This window comes from Nothobranchius furzeri, chromosome 16 (genome assembly GCF_043380555.1).
Source record: "Nothobranchius furzeri strain GRZ-AD chromosome 16, NfurGRZ-RIMD1, whole genome shotgun sequence".
NCBI classification, from domain to species: Eukaryota; Metazoa; Chordata; class Actinopteri; order Cyprinodontiformes; family Nothobranchiidae; genus Nothobranchius; species Nothobranchius furzeri.
In genome coordinates, this window is record NC_091756.1 from 38,302,089 (window position 1) to 38,320,946 (window position 18,858).

At 43.0% G+C, this 18,858-nt stretch overlaps 1 protein-coding gene across 1 annotated transcript; it reads left to right on the top strand.

The window, feature by feature from the left end:
- Nucleotides 1–134: 134 nt before the first annotated feature.
- Nucleotides 135–11,232, top strand: dclre1a (DNA cross-link repair 1A (PSO2 homolog, S. cerevisiae)). The gene is made up of 9 exons (XM_015963125.3): nt 135–745; nt 4,955–6,262; nt 6,341–6,474; nt 7,817–7,935; nt 8,107–8,250; nt 8,332–8,477; nt 9,047–9,201; nt 9,884–10,025; nt 10,768–11,232. Exons 1-9 carry the CDS (start codon nt 349–351, stop codon nt 10,932–10,934), a joined length of 2,712 nt encoding a protein of 903 aa, XP_015818611.3. The 5' UTR covers nt 135–348; the 3' UTR covers nt 10,935–11,232.
- Nucleotides 11,233–18,858: the final 7,626 nt, after the last annotated feature.

Sequence of the window (18,858 nt, forward strand, 5' to 3'; positions counted from 1 at the left end):
AAGTTTTATGAAAATTTATATTTTCAACTGATAAAGTCAGCTAAGTAAGGAGTTCTAGTTCAGTGATTGTGTAGAAAGTGCGGCTGGGTTGATCTTGGAGTATTAACGTTAGTAACCGGTTTACTGTGTGGCGGTAAGTGTTGCTTGCACTAAAACATTCAGGAGGAAACGTTATATTTTAAGAAAACATGACTCTGTCGTAATTAATTACTTATTTTTCGATGATTACTTAGCGTAGAATTCATGCAAAGCAATAAGGACCATCTGTATTAGCACAGCAGTCGTCCCTGGAATGTTATCCTTCAGCAGTACTAGTGTAATAAAGAGTGTTGTGGGGAAACGGTTCAAATGTCACAAAAGGACGACTCTGAAAGCGACATTTGGGATTATAAACCCCTCATGAAGAAAAAAAGAAGCAATAAATCACAGTTTGTGACCAGAAGATGCCCTTCTAGGAAAACGTCCAGGAAAGACACTTCTGTTCCAGTCAAGTCTCACAAGGAGAGTAAAACAGAAGAATCAGGCGAAAGTGGAGCTGCTGCTGGGGATGAGGAGGAAGACAGCAGGTTAGAGGCTACCCTGTTGACTCCTGCTAAAGAGACAGTCGAAAGAGACAGTCATGAGGCAGGGACACCCTCTGAAGACTACTGTCCCATCTGCCAGATGCCTTTCTTCATTCTGGTTGTTCAGTCCCAGAGGTGGCACGTTGCTGAGTGTCTGGACACCTGCAGAGACAAATGTGAAGGTAAAACTGACACATCTAACACACACACACACACACACACACACACACACACACACACGTGATGGGCTGTATTTGCATTTACACTCATCTGTTTTAGCCTCTCTTGACATGATGCTTATTAATGTATTCCTGCTCCGATGCTCAGAGCTTATATCCCCATGACAACCAGGAGAAGAATACTCTTCTTCCTTCCTTCACTCATGTTTACTTCTAGTCTACATCTGCAGTGTTTTCCAACTTTTGGGACATTTGGAATCTGATTACGGGCATTATTCTGTTCATTAATCATCCATCCCGGTGTATATCAACTCTCCTGTTGGCATGGTTACTTGTTATAACAGATGTTCACTAGTGCCTGAAGAAATTGTTGAAGCAACACACGATTCAAATCAGTCTGTGTGAATCATCCCACCATGGACGATGACAAAGAGTTACGAAACAGATGGTTCTGGCACTGATTTTGCATTTGGACATAAAAATAGTTAGTTTTTTGATACAAAGATACAAAACTACATTCTCAGCTTGAAAAAATAGCTCATGACATTTTTCTATTCAATTTTAAATTCAGAAAGTGGGTGAGAAAAACCACATATGTTAGCAGCCAGGTTCAGCTAACTGATCATCAAATCATCCATAAAATACGTTTCGATCTGCAGCTTTCAGTTGTTTGTTGACTAGACTTCAGCAGGGATCTGAGATTTTGCTACCTAAAAATCTAAAAGGGAAGTCATTCATTTACTTTCAGAGATTTTCATTAAGTGTAAAACCTTTTAAACAGATTGCTCAGATATTTAAAGGCTTGTGAAAGGTAGAATTTACTTCTGTAAAGATAAATATGAAGTCAATCAAATGGAAAGTAGTTTTTCCAGGGGCCTCATTTATCAAGCTTGCTTACACACAAAATGGGTTGGAAAACTGCGTAAGCAACTTTCCACGCAAACTTTGGGATTTATGAAAAAAAAAACTTAGTGGAAAACTGTGCGCCACTTTAAGTTGACTAAGGACCTTGCTTACGCACATTTTGGACATGGAGAGCACCTGCAGTGCTGCTGCTGAGAAGATAAAATTATGAAATCCTGCAGCATTATCACTTGTACTGCTTCGTTTTCACACAGAACAAGACCCCCCACACGCACACACACACACACACACACACACACACACACACGTGCGCACACACTCACACACATGCGCGTGCACACACACACACACAGCCTGAATCGCAGAATATGGAATGCAGAAAATCAGCAGGGGGACAGATAGAGACAGAATGTCATGCGTCTGTGACAGTGTGTGTCCTGTCATTGTGACCCGATTGATCATGCGCCCTGGCTACTTGGACGGGGAGATCTCCGTTTGGCTGACTGGTTAGTGCGCGTGTCTTTCACCTGGGAGTCTGGGGATCAAATCCTGATTGGACCATTTTTTATATCCGCCACAGATCTCTCTGAAGAACTCAGCATTGACGGCTTCAGCAACGCTGTGCCACTCCGTGGATTTTCTCTTATTTGTTTTGCAAAAGCACTTCCTTTCATTTCTCCACCTCACCCACAAGTACCAGAATTTCTGCTTCTGTGAAATTGTGCTTCCTTGATCTGCCTTGATCTACGGTCGCCATCGTCATTGGCGGAGCGCTGCAGCAGCCGGCTTATGTATATGCATGAGATCCACAAGGCACTTTGCATTGACTATTTATGGAAGTAAGTGGGCGTGGTGAGGGCGGGATGTGACTAAAAAGCAGCTGAGAACCTCTCTAGATAGCTTCTGATTTATGAAGCGGAGCTTGCGTGCAGCTGTGCGTACTCCATGTTTGATAGATCACAAACAGACTTGGCGTAAGTACATTTTTTTGCTGAACTTAAGTACGGTTTTAGTAAGGATTCTACACAATGTTTGATAAATGACACCCCTGGTCTTTTAATTTATTTCTGTTTTAAAATCATTATGAATTTATGATTTGTTTTGTTTTGTTTTTGATCAATGTGAAGCACTTTGTGAGTCTCTGTCTGTGATGAGTGCTATATAATTAAAATGAATGTAGGGTTTGGTAAATTGAGTGCTTTAAGAGCTCAATATATATTACCTCTACTTATGACGTATAAGCTGTGATACTCTATATAAATATAGAATATCAGCCTGCTTGGTCTTTACTGTGTTTGATCAGAAGATTCTAGGATTCTTTGTTTTATTCAGGGATTGTAAACACTTCGTTTTGATTCAGGAAAGAGTCAGGTTTCTAAAAGTAATTATTTAATTCACAAATAATTAAAACATGACAAGTTAACCAACATTTACTGTGATGGATGAATCTAGATGGAGCAGGCGTAGTGTATGGTGCCTATGTGTGAATGCGATGTTATCAGAACTTCCGTATCTAGGAAAGCTGAGTTCTGGGTGTAAAGAATTTGGTTTGCGTTAAGCTATGAAGTTGATTATTATCAAAAGGCATCAGACACTATCTGTGTGTCTACTTCACCCGTTTAGGAGACCCTCTTCGTGTTAATGTTCTCATGTGATGATCTGTGTAGCCAACCAGAGGTTGACAAGTTGAGGAACATTACCAATGCAACCTCAGAAACATGCCTTCCTTGATACCGAAGCTCTGATCTGGGGTAAAGGACTATCTATGTGTCACGCGTCTGACTTAACTTTACTTTGTCCTTGTGTGAGTGCAAATGGTGATGACCTTGTCCAAGCCCCCACAATGCGGCTCTAAAACTGAGGCCAACCCGGAAGTACCAAAAATTGCAGTTCCACCCTCATCCACTGGGGGCTGGTGTCAGAAGCGAGCAAATCGTCATTGACTCCCATGTTAAAAATACCAATTTCACAGCAGAAATAAACATGTTTACAGCCTGGTACCAAAACATGTTTTTATCTAGTTTACACTCATGACAACTCTGAGGGGGGGTGAATTCTTTTCTCGCTCTTCTGTTTAAGTGTATTAAAAGCCTAAAATTCTGTATAATTAATGAGCATCCGACCCACGTGACCACAGAGCTAGCTCCGTGGAAAGGCCTCAGTAGAGCCTCGGTCTGGCTTGGAAACTGCTCCGGGATTTTGAGTCTCTGTGTGTGTACATTCTTTTTTTGGATCTTTTTTGTGCAATTGTTGGACAAAAGGACTTGCTATGGCATTAATTGCACTAATAGAGAGACCTCTGTGTTCCACCCGGTTTTACCCAGCGGTCAGCCCGGCGTACCTCTGACTCAGAAGCTCTGGTGTTGTGCACAGTTAACTCTGGTTGTAGCTAGGTTGCTACCTCCGTTAGCTTAGCTCCCACCTCCGCGTTAGCTTTGGGTTAGCTTCAGGTTAGCTTGTAGCTAGTTCGACCGAGTGTCGACAGTTGATCCCAGCCTTACAGACCCACCCTCAGCTCCACCTCTCTTCCCTTTTGTGGAATTGTCTGGGCTTGACGGAACCCGTGACACGGTCAAAATGGCGGTGGTGGCCACCACCACCCATTTGGCCTCAAAAAAGTGTTATTGGAGCCTATGGAAATGAATTGTCCAGTATTTATATGTCGATGACCTTGTCATATCAACATGCTGAAACATATATCAATCAATGTAATCATAACATAACATTCATTTCAAACTTCAATCACAGATTAATGAAAGCATTTCATTATATTATATTTGTAATAAGTAGCAATAAACAAACGTTTATTTAATGATTATCTAACTTATAAGTTTTAAAAGTTCATATTTAATTTAAGAAATCATTCTTTGATTTAGCAACTAATCCGAGCTGAAAATGTTCCTTATTCGGAGGCATGAAGAATCCTGTAGGACGATAAGGGAAGCTTGGACCTTGAGGAGAGAACATCATTGTTGACAATACGTTTTCATGCGTTCAGAGCTGCAGAGAGGCTCTGAGCTAAAGCTGATGGGATGAAGGCAGGCCGATTTAAAGGGAACACATGCAGTCTCGTGTCTCCATTTTGACCAGATGTTGAATGGTCAAACTGTACCTAAAACTGACCATTGCTGGACATTACATTTACTAACTTGTTTTCATTTTTAGGTTTTAAGACTCAAAGGTGTTGATTTTCAGAAGAAACTGAAACAATTATTCATCATGATCAACATTACAGAGAAAGCAGGAGCATTTACTTCCTGTTTCTGTCGTCAGTTCTTATTTTTATGCAGCTTTTTCACTTATCTTTTTTAATAAGATAGCATTAATTTCATTCACCTGTTCCTGCAGAATGCCCCGATGGTCTTCAGTGCTCCTCCACCATTCCAAACCATTACAAGAAGTTCAACCACACGCTCCTCGCTCACACTCGGGCCAACAGCAACACGGATGTCCTCAGTTTGTCCCAGCAAGCAGAAACAAGCTGGGACAGACTCATGGACAACAATGTGGACAGCTGTAATGTAGAAGCCACCCAGGGAAGTTCTCAGAGTCTTCTTCTGTTGTCCACCCACAGCGTCTCCCATCCCAACACGGATGCTAAAACACCTCCATCAAAGCGGACCAACGGCCTTATGCTGCTGCGCTCTCCAGCGCCAGAGGATTTTAAGAAAAAGAAGGGGTGGTTGTCTAATAAGACCCAAAAGTCAAGTGCTGCTTCACAAGACAAAATAGAGAATCCATCCCCTCCCGTCAAGGATCATTCTGGATGTCTAGCTGATAAAGTATCTTCCACAGATGAAGCTTCAGTTGAGGTTGATGATGAGATATCCTACTCTCCTCTGTCTGAACTCCCTGCAGAGACTGCAGTCAGTAATGAGTGCAGAAAAGCTCTTTTTAATAACAAAGTGTCTGATAATGAAGACTCTGTGATACTGTTTAATGACAGCTTCTCAAGTGAAGATGAGGTTCTCGCTGAATTTATAGACAATAATTTAGAAGATTGTGAGGCTGTGCTAAAGGATCCGTCTCCCTCCAGCTCTCAGCTGGGTTCAGTTTCCTCATTAGCACCTGCTAATCACACGGCTGCTGAAGCAGAGGCCTGCTGCGCATCTACCAGTAATATCAACCACATCAGCTTTCAGTCGCCTCAGAGGGCTGCCTTAGAGCGTCAAAGAGAGACTCTGCTCCACTCAGAGGGCCAGGGGAGTCCAGACCTGAACCACAGCAGAACTACTCCGGTTTCTTCATCACAAAGCCTCTCTGTGAAAATGTCACGAAACATGCCGCCTCTAAAGGGCCACAGCAAGGCCGGGCAGGCTTCTGGTTACAAACAGACAGACATTGGGGTGTTTTTTGGCCTCAAACCGCTCGAGGGTAAGAACGAGACTAAAAGTGGACCAAACGACTTTGATGCATCCTCCATTCCAGCAACTGGTAGGAGCTCAGGGCAGAAAAGACAGAGGAGAGACTGGCAGGGGAAAAACGCAACAGCAGATGTGTCCCAAGCTGCAGAAACTAGAGCTGATGTGAGTTCAGTTGGTGGTGAACAAACAGCTGGGAGAGGAGGGAAGCGAGGATGGAGGAGAAGGTGGAACAGAGGGAATCCTGATGGAGAAGCTCAGCTGCCTCGTTGTCCGTTCTATAAGAAGATTCCAGGTCAGCGAGTGACTGCACAACTTCAGTTTGATGCTGTTTCTTATGTTTTGATGCAAAACGTCTCGTAAATGTTCGCAGGTACAAAGTTTGTTGTTGACGCTTTTAGTTATGGAGAGATTCAGGGCATCACCGCCTACTTCCTGACACATTTCCATTCGGACCATTACGGAGGGTTGACCAAGAATTCCACTTTTCCAGTCTACTGCAACAGAGTAAGCCACACACTTGCTATAATACTAACGTTTGCTCTCTGAAGTTCAGAAAGCAAATTGTGAATTTGGTCTTTTTAGTCATGAATTTGATTCCATTTCAAGGTCTGCTGGTTTGCTGAGGAAGCTGGGATGCTGACCCAGTTTACACACGTCTGCTGGTTCCTATAGCGAACACTCACTTCCCTCCACAGACTTGGATTTGTTGGAGAGTTCACAAAACAGCCCCAAATTTAAATGAGTTTATTTGCAATTCATTAAAACCTCCTGACTGTTCTCTTCCACAGAAGTCATACGCGGCGTAGCTGATCCACTTGTTATCTCTCAGCACAGCGTTGGCTCAGTAATGGAACATTGGCTTGCAGTTGCCAGCAATGAATTTCAATTTGCCAATAACCGTAACTCGAGTCAATTAAGTTCTGAAAAGTGCAAAGAAATCACACGATGTGCAGGAAATATAAAGTGTCTGGGTCCTTAAAGTTAAAGTCCCATCAGTGTTCACACACACTGATGTGTGTGTGCAAAATGTGTTCTCCGCATTTGACCCACCCCCTGGGGTAGCGGTGAGCTGCAGACACAGCGACGCTCGGGAACCATTTGGTGGTTTAACCCCCCAATCCAACCCATTATTGCTGAGTGTCAAGCAGGGAGGCATTGGGTCCCATTTTCTTTTCAGAGTCTTTGGTATGACCCGACCAGAAATTGAACCCTGATCTCCCAGTCTCAGGGCGGACACTCTACCACTAGGCCACTGAGCTGGTTGGTCTTTGTTTTGTGTGTGTGTGTGTGTGTGTGTCTTTTATTCATTGGATATTCTTTATTTGTTTGAATCGTAACTTATTTGCTATATTTAACTTATTTTTGTTTTGTCTGTGTGCATCTAGAAATGCACTGATTCTGGGTTTGACAGCCTGTACTGACCCCCCCCCCCCCCCCCATATGAACAATTTATTTTTGCTAGCATGAGTTGGCATTTAGAGAAAATGAGTGAACCTGGAAAAAAATTTTTTTTTTCCTTCTGTTTTTTGAATTGTGGCTTAGCAGCGGTGTGTTCAGAGACCCTCCCAAAAAATCATATTTTTGAGTTTCAGATGTTGAATATGAACAGATTCTGATCACCAGTCTTTATTTCAGGTGCATCTATAGTTACATTACTTAACAGTGACTTTAGGGTTTGGGTGAAATTACGCATCGATGAGAAATAAATGAAGGACTGTTCTGTTATTTATAGTTCACTGAGATTAGGAGGTCAGTAATATTTGGAAGTGTGTAGTGGTCCTCAGAACCAGGATCGGTGCATCATTTAATTGTTTGTGTGTATAATCGTTTTTGTTCCATCGATCAGATCACAGGAAACTTGGTGAAGAGCAAGCTGAAGGTGGCGGAGCAGTATGTCCACATCCTACCCATGAACTCAGAGGTCAACGTGGAAGGAGTCAGGGTCATCCTTCTGGACGCCAACCAGTAAGTCAACCATGACATCAGCTGTTCTGGATTCACTGACCCATTTAATCCAAACACTGATGAAATTCTCATTTATTTCCTTACTGAAGACAATCTTGTATCTTCAGCTGACACTCACTAGTTCCTCTGTGCTCCTTCTCCATCCTCACCTTCTTGTGCTTGCTCTCTCAGCTGTCCAGGAGCGGCCATGCTGCTGTTCTTCCTGCCAGATGGACAGACTGTCCTCCACACTGGAGACTTCAGAGCGGACCCGTCGATGGAGTCGTACCCTGAGCTGCTCAGCTGCAGGGTGCAGACGCTCTACTTGGACACCACGTGGGTTTTTGTTCTGAACAGATATTGCTGCAGTCTGAGTGAAATGTGGCAATCCAGATGATTCTCCTCTGGTCTCTGTAGCTACTGCAGCCCAGAGTACACCTTCCCCACACAGCAGGATGTCATCAGTTTTGCAGCCAATGCAGCCTTTGAGTTGGTGACTCTTAACCCGCGTACGCTCGTGGTGTGTGGATCCTACTCGGTGGGGAAAGAAAAGGTCTTTTTGGGTACGTGATGACTTAGATTTGAAATGTCATGAAATAAAATGAATCTAAAGATGGATGAACTTGTCAGCGGCTGACTTGTTTTCTTCTGACGTTAATACCTGCGTGCTACTAGGAAAAGTACGATCATCAACAGGAAGTATTTCATGCAAAATGTAATTATTTCTAAACCTGACGCATAGAGAGGGGATTATTTTCTGGGGCCTTGTATCTTTTTCATCCAGTTAAAGGTCATCTGGTGTTAACGCTTCCATTGAAATGGGAGCCGGAGCAGCAGGGATGGTTGTTGAGCGTGTGTTCCCATGTGGAGGCAGCCTGTCCTCCGGTGACACTTAGAATAATGGTTTTTGTGGAGAAGCGCTTAAAAGATGCTGCAAGCTGTGCAGAAACGGGAAAAGGGCAAAGTTTTAAAATTTGCTGTTATTTTAAATGTGTCAAACGCAGATGTGTGGAGTCTCTGCCTTTGCTGCAGAAGAAGCAATAACCAGTTAGAATGAACAGAGAACTCGTGTGAAATCCAGTTTCTCTGCAGCTCTGCTGCTGACTCAGCCGGTGTTCTGCTTTATTTTTAGCACTGGCTGAGGTCCTGGGGTCCAAAGTTTGTCTCTCCAGAGACAAATACAACACCATGTGCTGCCTGGAGTCTGAACAAATCAAGAAACGGATCACAACCGACTGGAAGGCCGCCCAGGTTCACGTGCTGCCCATGATGCAGCTCTCCGTCAAAGTAGGTGTTTTTACTCATTTATGAGGATTTTCTTGTGTTCTGCATGTTTATTGGTTAACACTGTAAAAAGTGGGGAAAAACATTTATTTTAAAGAACAGAGCGTTGGTTTTAGTGTTTAAAAATGCAAAATGTGTTTGCAGCAGTTCCAGAATAATTAAATGCGCCATCTGTGTAACCCCCGATAAGCCCTGGAGCTGGTATAACTCACACATCACTGGGCACAGAAAGGCTAACTTATGGGAAATAAAAGCTGCAGTTTGGCTTTTTTATTGTGTGATTTCATTAAAGTCCCGGAGCAGTGTCATCAGAAAGAGATGCTGTAATGCACAAATGATGTTTACAGCAACACTGATGGCAGAAAAACCCTTTCTCAGTGGCCTAGTGGTAGATTGTCCACCCTGAGACCGGGAGATCGGGGTTCAAATCAGTCAGGTCATACCAAAGACTTTTAGAAAATAAGACCCGATGCCTCCCCGCTTGACACGCAGTCAAGTGGTTGGATTGGGGAGTTAAACCACCAAATGGTTCCTGAGCGCAGCCACTGCTGCAGCTCACTGCTCCCCACAGCGATGGGTCAGATGTAATCCCACCAGTCTGTGATGACCAATGGGACTTTAACTTGACTTTAAAAGAGAGGAAGGAGCTTCATATTCAGTTGTTTTGTCTGAATTCTCCCTTCAGAAGCTGCAGGATCACCTGGCACGCTTTTCAACACAATACGATCAGCTGGTGGCCTTCAAACCCACAGGCTGGACCTTCAGCGAGCACGTGGAGTCACTAGGAGACGTTCAGCCTCAGATCTGTGGCAACATCTCTATTTACGGTGAGGCGGAACGGGAGCAGAGTCAAAGACGGGAGCCAAGATGTCATTTCTGTGATTGCAGTCTGCTGTTGTCCCTCAGAGCTGAAAAAGTTGGGATTTGGTTAATAAATAACAAACAAGGTCACTTCTTCTTCCTGTTGTGTGTTTGATGCAGCTAATAGATCCAGTCATCTGGTCTGTGACTTGCAGCCACACAACAGCATATAATTGCTGCTCCTTTTAATGATCGCTAAAGCAGAGCAAGGAGAGAACTGATTTAAATCTTCTCCATCTGCTACAACTGTCACTGGTGGCTGTCTCTGCCTGTAGGAGGAACACACTGAACACCAAAGTGGACTTAATTTAACTAAATCTGTTAAGAGCAGACCTCAGATCAGCTGGTGAAGGGGTGAGGACAAACGGATGGCTGACTGTTCCAAACCTTCTTATTTTATTTTAAAACAGTCGCTAGTCTGCTTTAGCGTGTGACGCCCTTTTCTAGACTTCTTCCTGGTCTAATAGATTCCATCGTACTTTCAGCACATCTGTCTCTTTGTCAGATTTTTACCTCAAACCAAGTTGCAGCTTTGATTTCAGATGTGCCTTAATGGAGAAATAAAGATCAGAGATGAGCTGATGAATTGAGCAGCCTCATCAGATTTACATCTTAACCCCCACAGCTTGTATCTCTTTGACACGTGTAGATAATTACAGCTCATCTGCGTTAAACTTTGGGGGTAAAAGATGTCTGTTTTTGCTTCAGGAATCCCCTACAGTGAACACAGCAGCTTCCTGGAAATGAAGCGCTTCGTGCAGTGGCTCAGGCCCCTGAAGATCATTCCCACGGTGAACGCTGGCAGCTGGTCGAGCAGGAAGGCCATGGAGAGGTGTTTCAGTGACTGGCTGTCGGAGAGTAAAGCCAGACTGTAAAGTGTGCACCTGGTTTCTAACACAACCGCGACACTTGAAGTGAGTTTTAGTGCAGAGCTTTCAGCATCGAGCTAAATGAGGAATTAAAATGCCACCATGAGGCACAGAAGTGCTTAAACCAGCTGAAGCAGACACGTCGAGATTCAGCACTTCTGATCTGACTGTGCCCCGTTTTTATTTCATCTTTCTTCAGAAAACATCAAGTGCCGCTTTTCAACTGTGCAATTTATCTTTGTGTTTTGTCTTTTTATGATCAAAGTTTTTATTCTAGTAATAAAATTTTTTAAATTACTTTGAACTATTTTCCGCTATTTTTTTTTCTTCCCCTGGAACAAAAGCATTCAGATTTGCTGCTTTGGCTTTAGTTGTTTTCATAAGGTAGCTATTTGCGTCATCAAAGGGTGAACTTGTTTAGAAGTGTGCGTTCAGATGCTCCAGATGTTTCTCGGAGGCAGCAGATTGGCTCTAAAAGCAGAAGTCTCCATTGATCTTTCCGGACCAACATGTTCTTCACCTTTTACACTCGCTGTGTTCCAGTTTCAGGAAGTAGCCGGAGGTGAGATCCACTCAACATGAACTCGGAGACCTCAGCTTTTGTTTGGTGTGTTGTGGTGTGAAAAAAGGATCTTACCAACAACATAAGAACTGATTAGATACTGTTTATTAATTAACCTGTGTGTTGGTGGAGATATACAGATTACAATAGGTGCAGTGCTCATTATAAATGAGTACACCCACTACATGTGTCAGAAAACCTTTAGTTTCCATTCAGAATCAACGTTTTCTCTGAGATGCCATACTACTAAATACTCGCACAAATGTGGGCCGTTGATTGCAAACAAGGTTTGTTAATTTTCACACACAAAAAAGTGATTTTTCTAACAAATCTATTCAAGCCCATGTTGCAAAAATTAATACACCCCAATTATAGTCTTAGAAGAAAAGCTAAATTTTAGACTACAAAATTCTAATTAACAGGCATTCAACCACATGTGAGTCTAATGATCCATTTAAGAGGTGTCCAGCAGACAGGAAAAAGGTAAAAGGACATTACTTAGCATGAAATGAGAAGGGCTTTTCTTTGTTATCAACAATGGCTCCACATGAAAGAGAAATGTCACAAAATCTGAGAAAGGAAATCATTTCTTTACACAAAAAGGTGAGGGCTACAAGAAGATCAGCAAAGCTTTACATATCGGTCAAAATACTGTAGCAAAAGTGATCCAACAATGTAAGAAAGATAGAAGTACAACCATCTTACAGAGACGTCCAGGTCATCCACAGAAGTTAACATTTCGATAGGAGCATCTTCCGATGAGAGGCTGAAGAAAATCACCATTCAAGTTCACTGCAGTTAGCTAAAGCAGCAGAAAGCCAAACTGGAGTGATTGTTTCCTCTGACACCATACGGCGCTCACTGCAGAGGGTATCGTCCACGACGGAAGCCTCCCCTAAAGCCCATGCACAAAAAAGCATGCCTAGCATTTGCTAGGGCCCATGCTGAAAGAGAGGAAGACTACTGGGACTCTAGACTCTGGAGTGATGAGACAAAGATCACAGTTTTTGGAACTAAAGGTTTCAAAACTGTATGGCATTGTAAAGGTGAGGATTTCATAAGAGAAATGCATGGTGCCTACAGTGAAGCATGGTGGCGGCGGTGTCCATATGTGGGACTGCATGAGTGCTGCTGGTGTTGGGAGCTGCATTTCATTGAAGGTATCATGAACTCAACAATATACTGCTCTATACTGAAGGAGCAGTTGCTGCCATCACTCCGTTCACTTGGTCATCGTGCACGTTTCCAACACGACAATGATCCAAAACACACATCTAAAGCTACTGTTGCATTTCTGAAGAAGAACAGGGTGAAGGTGACTGAATAACCAAGTATGTCTCCTGATCTGAACCCAATCCAACACCTGTGGGGAACTCTGAAGCAAGTTGAGCCTCACTCTCCATCCAGCATCCAGACTCCAAAAGAGGTTAATCCTAAAGAATGGGAAAAGATAGACATGGCAATATGTCGCATACTTGTCCATTCAATGTCTGGAAGACTTGGTGCTGTCCTTGAAAACCATGGTGGTCATACTAAATACTAGATGTAGTAGTTTTTGTTGAGGGGTGTATTCATTTTTGCTTTAACCTATTTTAGTGAAACTGAAGATTTTGTGATCTAAGTTAAATTATTAACCTTAATGTCATGTTATGGAGTTAAACAAGCGCTCAATAAAACCCAGCCTTGTTAAAATTCTGGAAATAGTTCTTTTGTTCGTTAAGCTACTGATTAGATTTGTACTTTTTAAAGGGGGTGTACTCATTTATGCTGAGTGCTGTATGTCTGCCTTCACAAAAGAAAAGTGGTGGGAAACCCCACCTTTCAAACTAATCTCAAATAGACACTGGCTGTTACCTGCCATAATAAAGTCAGAATAAACATCTCATCTTCCAGAACGGCTCCTGAAATAAAGAAATGAAGGATTAATCGCACCTTCATTAAACAGCAACATGGGGCTATCGTAAAACAGATCTCCTCACTCATCCTTTATGTAAACTGACATTTTAACTACTCTGTGAATGAAAACTGACAAATGAATTACATTTTTCAACAGTTTTGTTTATTTCACCCTGCTGTTTGGAATAAGGACATCAAACACACAAACTAATGTTTGTTTTTGAACCAACAGAATAGAAAAGGCCTTTATTGTCCCACAGTGAAAAAATGTTGGTGTCACAGCAGCAATCACATTTACAAGAGGAGCAAAGAAGAATAAAAATAAAGAATGAGGGACAAAGGGCAGTACATGAAACACAGAGCATGCAGTACCATGCAAAGGTTTAAGGCAGATGTGGAAAAATGCCTCAAAGAGACATTCTCTGCCATTACTATTGACAGCGCCATTGTCTCCCCCTCCCCTCACGTCAAGAGTCTGGGTGTCATTCTCGACAGCTCACTTTCTTTTCAAGCTCACGTTAATAACATAATTCGGTCAGCATACTTCCATCTACGTTCCATAAACCGTCTCCGCCCCTCACTGACCCCTCACACTGCCGCCATTCTCGTCCACAGCCTCGTCACCTCCCGTATCGACTATTGCAATTCACTTCTTTATGGTCTCCCCAACAAACTCCTTCATAAACTGCAACTGGTCCAGAATTCAGCAGCCCGTATTATCACCAGAACCCCTTCCTTTCACCACATCACCCCGGTTCTCCAGCAGCTTCACTGGCTCCCAGTTAAATTCAGGTCCATCTTCAAAATTCTCCTCCATACCTTCAAAGCAATCCACAACCTCTCTCCTACATATATCTCAGACCTTATAAGTATTCACACCCCATCCCGTTCACTCAGATCTTCTTCTTCCATCCATCTTGCGGTTCCTTCTGCCCGTCTCGCTACCATGGGGAGCAGAGCTTTCAGCCGCTCTGCTCCTCGTCTCTGGAACTCACTTCCCCCAGACATCAGGAACATCGACAGTTTTACCCTTTTCAAAACAAAACTCAAAACACATATGTTTAAATCTGCCTACAACCTCTGATTTTATTGAACTGTTTCTCTCTGTTTTTTTTTCTTCTTTGGGTTTTATTATTGTTTTATTGTATTTTATTACATGTTTTCTGTCAAGTGACCTTGGGTGTTCTGAGAGGCGCTTTTAAATAAAATGTATTATTATTATTATTATTTCCTGGACGCCAAATCAACAACGGCCTTCCTCATTCCGAGCCAAGATGGGTGAGTCGTGATTTGACATTATCTGGACAGCTGTAGCTCAGGAGGTAGAGCAGGTTGTCCAGTAATCGGAAGGTTGTAGGTTCCTTCTTGTCTCCTGCCAGAGAATGCTGTTGTGTCCTTGGGCAAGACACACAAGACACTGCCTACTGGTGGTGGTCAGAGGGACCGGTGGCACCAGCCTCACCTCTGTCAGTGCACCCCAGGTTAGCTGTGGCTACATTGTAGCTCATCATAAGTGTGTGAATACGTCACTGTTGTGAAGTGTCTTGGGGGATTCAAGGACTCTAGAAGGTGCTATAAATACAGGCCATGTACCATTATGATGCGCAATTCACAGGCTTTTCTTATCTAGTCTGTTTTCTATGGGCGGCTAATGCAGGAAATAGACTGTTTTCACATTTAGCCTGCATGCAAGTGATGATCTCACATTTTAATGAGACAAAGCAAAAATGGTTTTCTCAGTGAACTTACGCCCAACGTCTTATAGATTGGAAGAAGAAGAAATCATTTCTATGGCGCCTCTCAAGAAAAAAATCACGAGGCGCTTCACTAAAACAAAAAAATGTAAAAATATAAATAAGAATTTTGAAAATGGTTAAAAATATATTTAAAATTAGCTAAAAATAGACAGTTGTGATTTTTAAAAAAATTTAAGAAAGAGAGAGTGTCACGCTGTGAGTTGGGGGAGGTTAGGACCCAAGATGCAGACCCAGGATGACACAAGGCAGGAGTAGTGAAAATGTAAAATCCTTTATTAGGAGCGATAGTCCAAAGTAAATCCAAAGTGGTAGGAAGCCAAAAACGAAAATCCAAAGATCCAAGTATGAAAAACCAAGAGACCTGGAGAACAAAGAGCTCACTTAAAGAGCTGACCTGGATATATCCAAAACACAAGAGACCAAGAGAGGGGAGCAAGACAACACTGACACAAACAATGGACCAACAACACATTTAGACGCAGACAGGGTTTTATACACAAAGGCTGGGTGATTGGGAGAACAAGGAGCAGGTGCGTGGGGAGAGACTGGTGAGATCAATTAACTAAATGGGAAGGGAAAACCAAGCCTAAACCTTAACCTATGAATCTCTAAATAATCTCCAAATAAATAAACCTGAAAGACTAAGGGCAGAGGAGAACCAAAGATAAATAACTAATGACCTGAGGAGTGAGGGAGACAAATTAACAAGTGTGGAAGGAAAACACACACAAAAGGAGACTAATACAATGAAAAGCTGATCCTATAAAAAACTACAGAGGGGTGACTAGGACAGACCTGAGGGAAACAGAGAGTGAGCTGGTGACAAAAAGGGGCACAGAAGACTTAGGGAAACATGATGGAAACCTGGAAGGGGCTGGGGACCACAAGGAGGCACCTGAGGAGGGATGCAGACAAGGAGACACATAAGGAACACAAGGAGACACATAAGGGAAACCTAGAGAGGGATGGAGAACACAAGGAGACATATGAGGGAGACGCAGGACTGCGCAGGAGAGTGAATGGGAAATAGGGAAGGCTAACTTGTATTGGTCAGACTTATGGACAGGAATTGTGCAGAATCCAGATGCAATGTCAAGGGTGGAGAAGTATTTAGCGTCTTTCACCATCGGGAGTTCTTGTTCCAGGCGCGCCATCGGCCACCTAGACAAGGGAACCTGTTTGTTGAGTTGCCGGTAGTCAATGGTCAGTCGCCACTTACCATTAGGTTTCTTTACCGGCCACAACAGAGCCGAGTAGGTGCTGTTGCAGGGTCGAATAATGCCCTTCGCCAAGAGGCTTTCAATGATTTCCTGGACTGGTCCATGGGACGCCAGGGGAATCTTGTACTGCCGCACAAAGGTCAGCGCAGCGTGTGACAGTGTAGGAATCCTGACCTCATGGATAGTGGTTAGTCCACAGTCCAAGGAGTCGAGTGAAAGAAAGTCTTTGTATTTTAATAGAAGTTGTCGTAACTTGTCTCGCTCGACTTCATTGGTAAGAGCATCGGCTTGGTCCATGACCTGTTCAATTTGGGAGAAAACATCAGATGGAATCTGATGGGGGCATTGAGCCCGGCAGTGAGCATGTAGTTTCCCCATGCTCAGGGTCACCAACCAATCAGGACTTCCTCAAAATGGTTGATCGAATAGAACATTTCCCAACACAATTGTCAGAAAACACTGCTAAAATGTGCTCGAATGCTGTCGGAGCTTGTCCCGTAGAAAATAGCGGATTTGGGACACATACAACGCTGTGTCAGGCGGTTGACAAAGCTGCCGGGTTTGCGAGGCCCAGCTGTCGAACCAAAGCTAGACTTAGCAGCTTGGCTGTGCTAAGCTAGCGGGGCCTGGTGCTACCAGGTTTGGTCCAGTTCTCATAGAATTGACCTGCCAGATTAACGACGGACCTGCGTTGAGGCGCTTATGTTAATTTTTTGGACAAATAGCGTTTAATGTGGTCTGAGACTCGTACGCTCTTTCGTTTAAAAGCTTATAAAGACTGTTAGCACTTCAATGCTAAGTCAAGCTGGGGGGGTACCACCTTGAAGTTCTGAAGTTGACTTCTTCAGGTCTACACCTGACTAACCGTGTATAAATACGGATCTCGTCCGGTATTTGGGTTAGAATAGGTATCACGGGGATCAGACCGGAACCGGGTAGCAAGCTACCGTGGAGAAGCGTCTGTCTCCAGTTACACAAGTTAAGCACAGTGAACACAGATTCACTCAAAAGACTTGACAGAATCACAACAGATTAAATGACATGAATTTACCTTATACATAACAGCAGGAAACACCTGTGCAGATGAAGCTTTTGTAGTTATAAAACTCCAATGTGGCAAAGCTAGAAATGATGACTCAGCATTTGGGTGAAAGAGAGGAATCAGAGCCCCCCTGTCGGAGGTGACTGGTGTCACCCCCCTTTTTAGACTTAAATGGAGGTCGACTGCTCTCTAGTGGCAGATGACGAGATCGTCCCGCTTCTCACCAAACACATCGATTTTTGATGGATTTTGAGTGTTTTATCGATTAAAATGACTCAGAATCAACACAAAATGTCATAATATACAAATTAATGGCTTAGACTCACCAATATGTAAAGAATGGGCCTTTTATATCTTACTTGTGAACTATAAAATGTGAGATTCCATAGAATTATGAAATATCAATCTGATGGATCTTTGAATATTTTAACCAGAAGATCGGAACTTTTTATTGCAGGGATTAAGTGACACTTCGTATTAACTCCAAGGAAAAAGAGAGAGAGTCGGGTTTAAAATAGTTAAGAAATTTATTTCTACACAATTTAAACAAGACTAACTTAAACACTCTGTGTACTGATGGAACTAAGGTGGAATGAGACGTGAGATGATGGTGTATGTGTGGAATGTTTTTCAGAACAAGCGGATCCGGAAAAGCAGTTAGTTCTGAGTGGGAGTGAATGTTTCACTCTAAACTTTAGTAGGGGATTTATAACACACATGAAACGCCATCTGTCGGTCTACGTACCCCAGGGGAAGGCTCCGTTAGATCTAGAATGCCGAGGTCCTCTTGGACCCTCCTTGGTACCGAAGCTGGTAGAAAAGCAGCGGTGCCGACCAAACTAGTCTTTGAATGCTTCCAGGTCACGGCAGGTTATCACTGGCGTCTCCGAGACCCTGAAGGGGTCGTGAGGTTCAGCTTTTATTCTGAAGGAACCGTTGCGGTCAGGTGTAACTTGCAACAGATTTTATCCAGCTTGTTGAGGTTCTTTTTGGCTGAAGAGGAAGTCCGGATGGCCTGTCCGAGACTTCTCTAGAACGCTTGAACTAAAGAAAAGGTGGCGTGGAATAGTTTTTATACTTGTCATATTTTGGTTTACTGGCGACTCAGAATTTGACATGCAAAAGAGGGTTTATACAAACACCACAGAAAACCACGCCTAGCGCCAGAAATGAAGGTTCTGATTGGATCAGACAAAAGGAAATGTGTCGTGTGGCTTCAGCATTACGTGTCATTAGTGTCTAGTGCAAATGTCCAGGATTATAATTACTTGTAAAATACTACTGATCACATGATTATAATATCAAGTAATAACATTGTCATTTCACAGTTTGATTGAACATTGGGCTCACATTATTATTGGTAATAACAAAGTTGTTGATTATGTGTTTATCAAAATAGTGTTCTTCATCTTCATCTTCGTATTGAGCTGAAACAAAGGTGAAGCAGTTCAGA

Excerpts from the sequence above, each read along its gene's own strand:
- dclre1a (XM_015963125.3), top strand. The coding sequence starts at position 349 with ATGTCACAAAAGGACGACTCTGAAAGCGACATTTGGGATTATAAACCC. Across the intron at positions 7,936-8,106 it reads ATCCTTCTGGACGCCAACCA|CTGTCCAGGAGCGGCCATGC; the intron begins GTAAGTCAACCA and ends TTGCTCTCTCAG. Across the intron at positions 9,202-9,883 it reads TGATGCAGCTCTCCGTCAAA|AAGCTGCAGGATCACCTGGC; the intron begins GTAGGTGTTTTT and ends TTCTCCCTTCAG.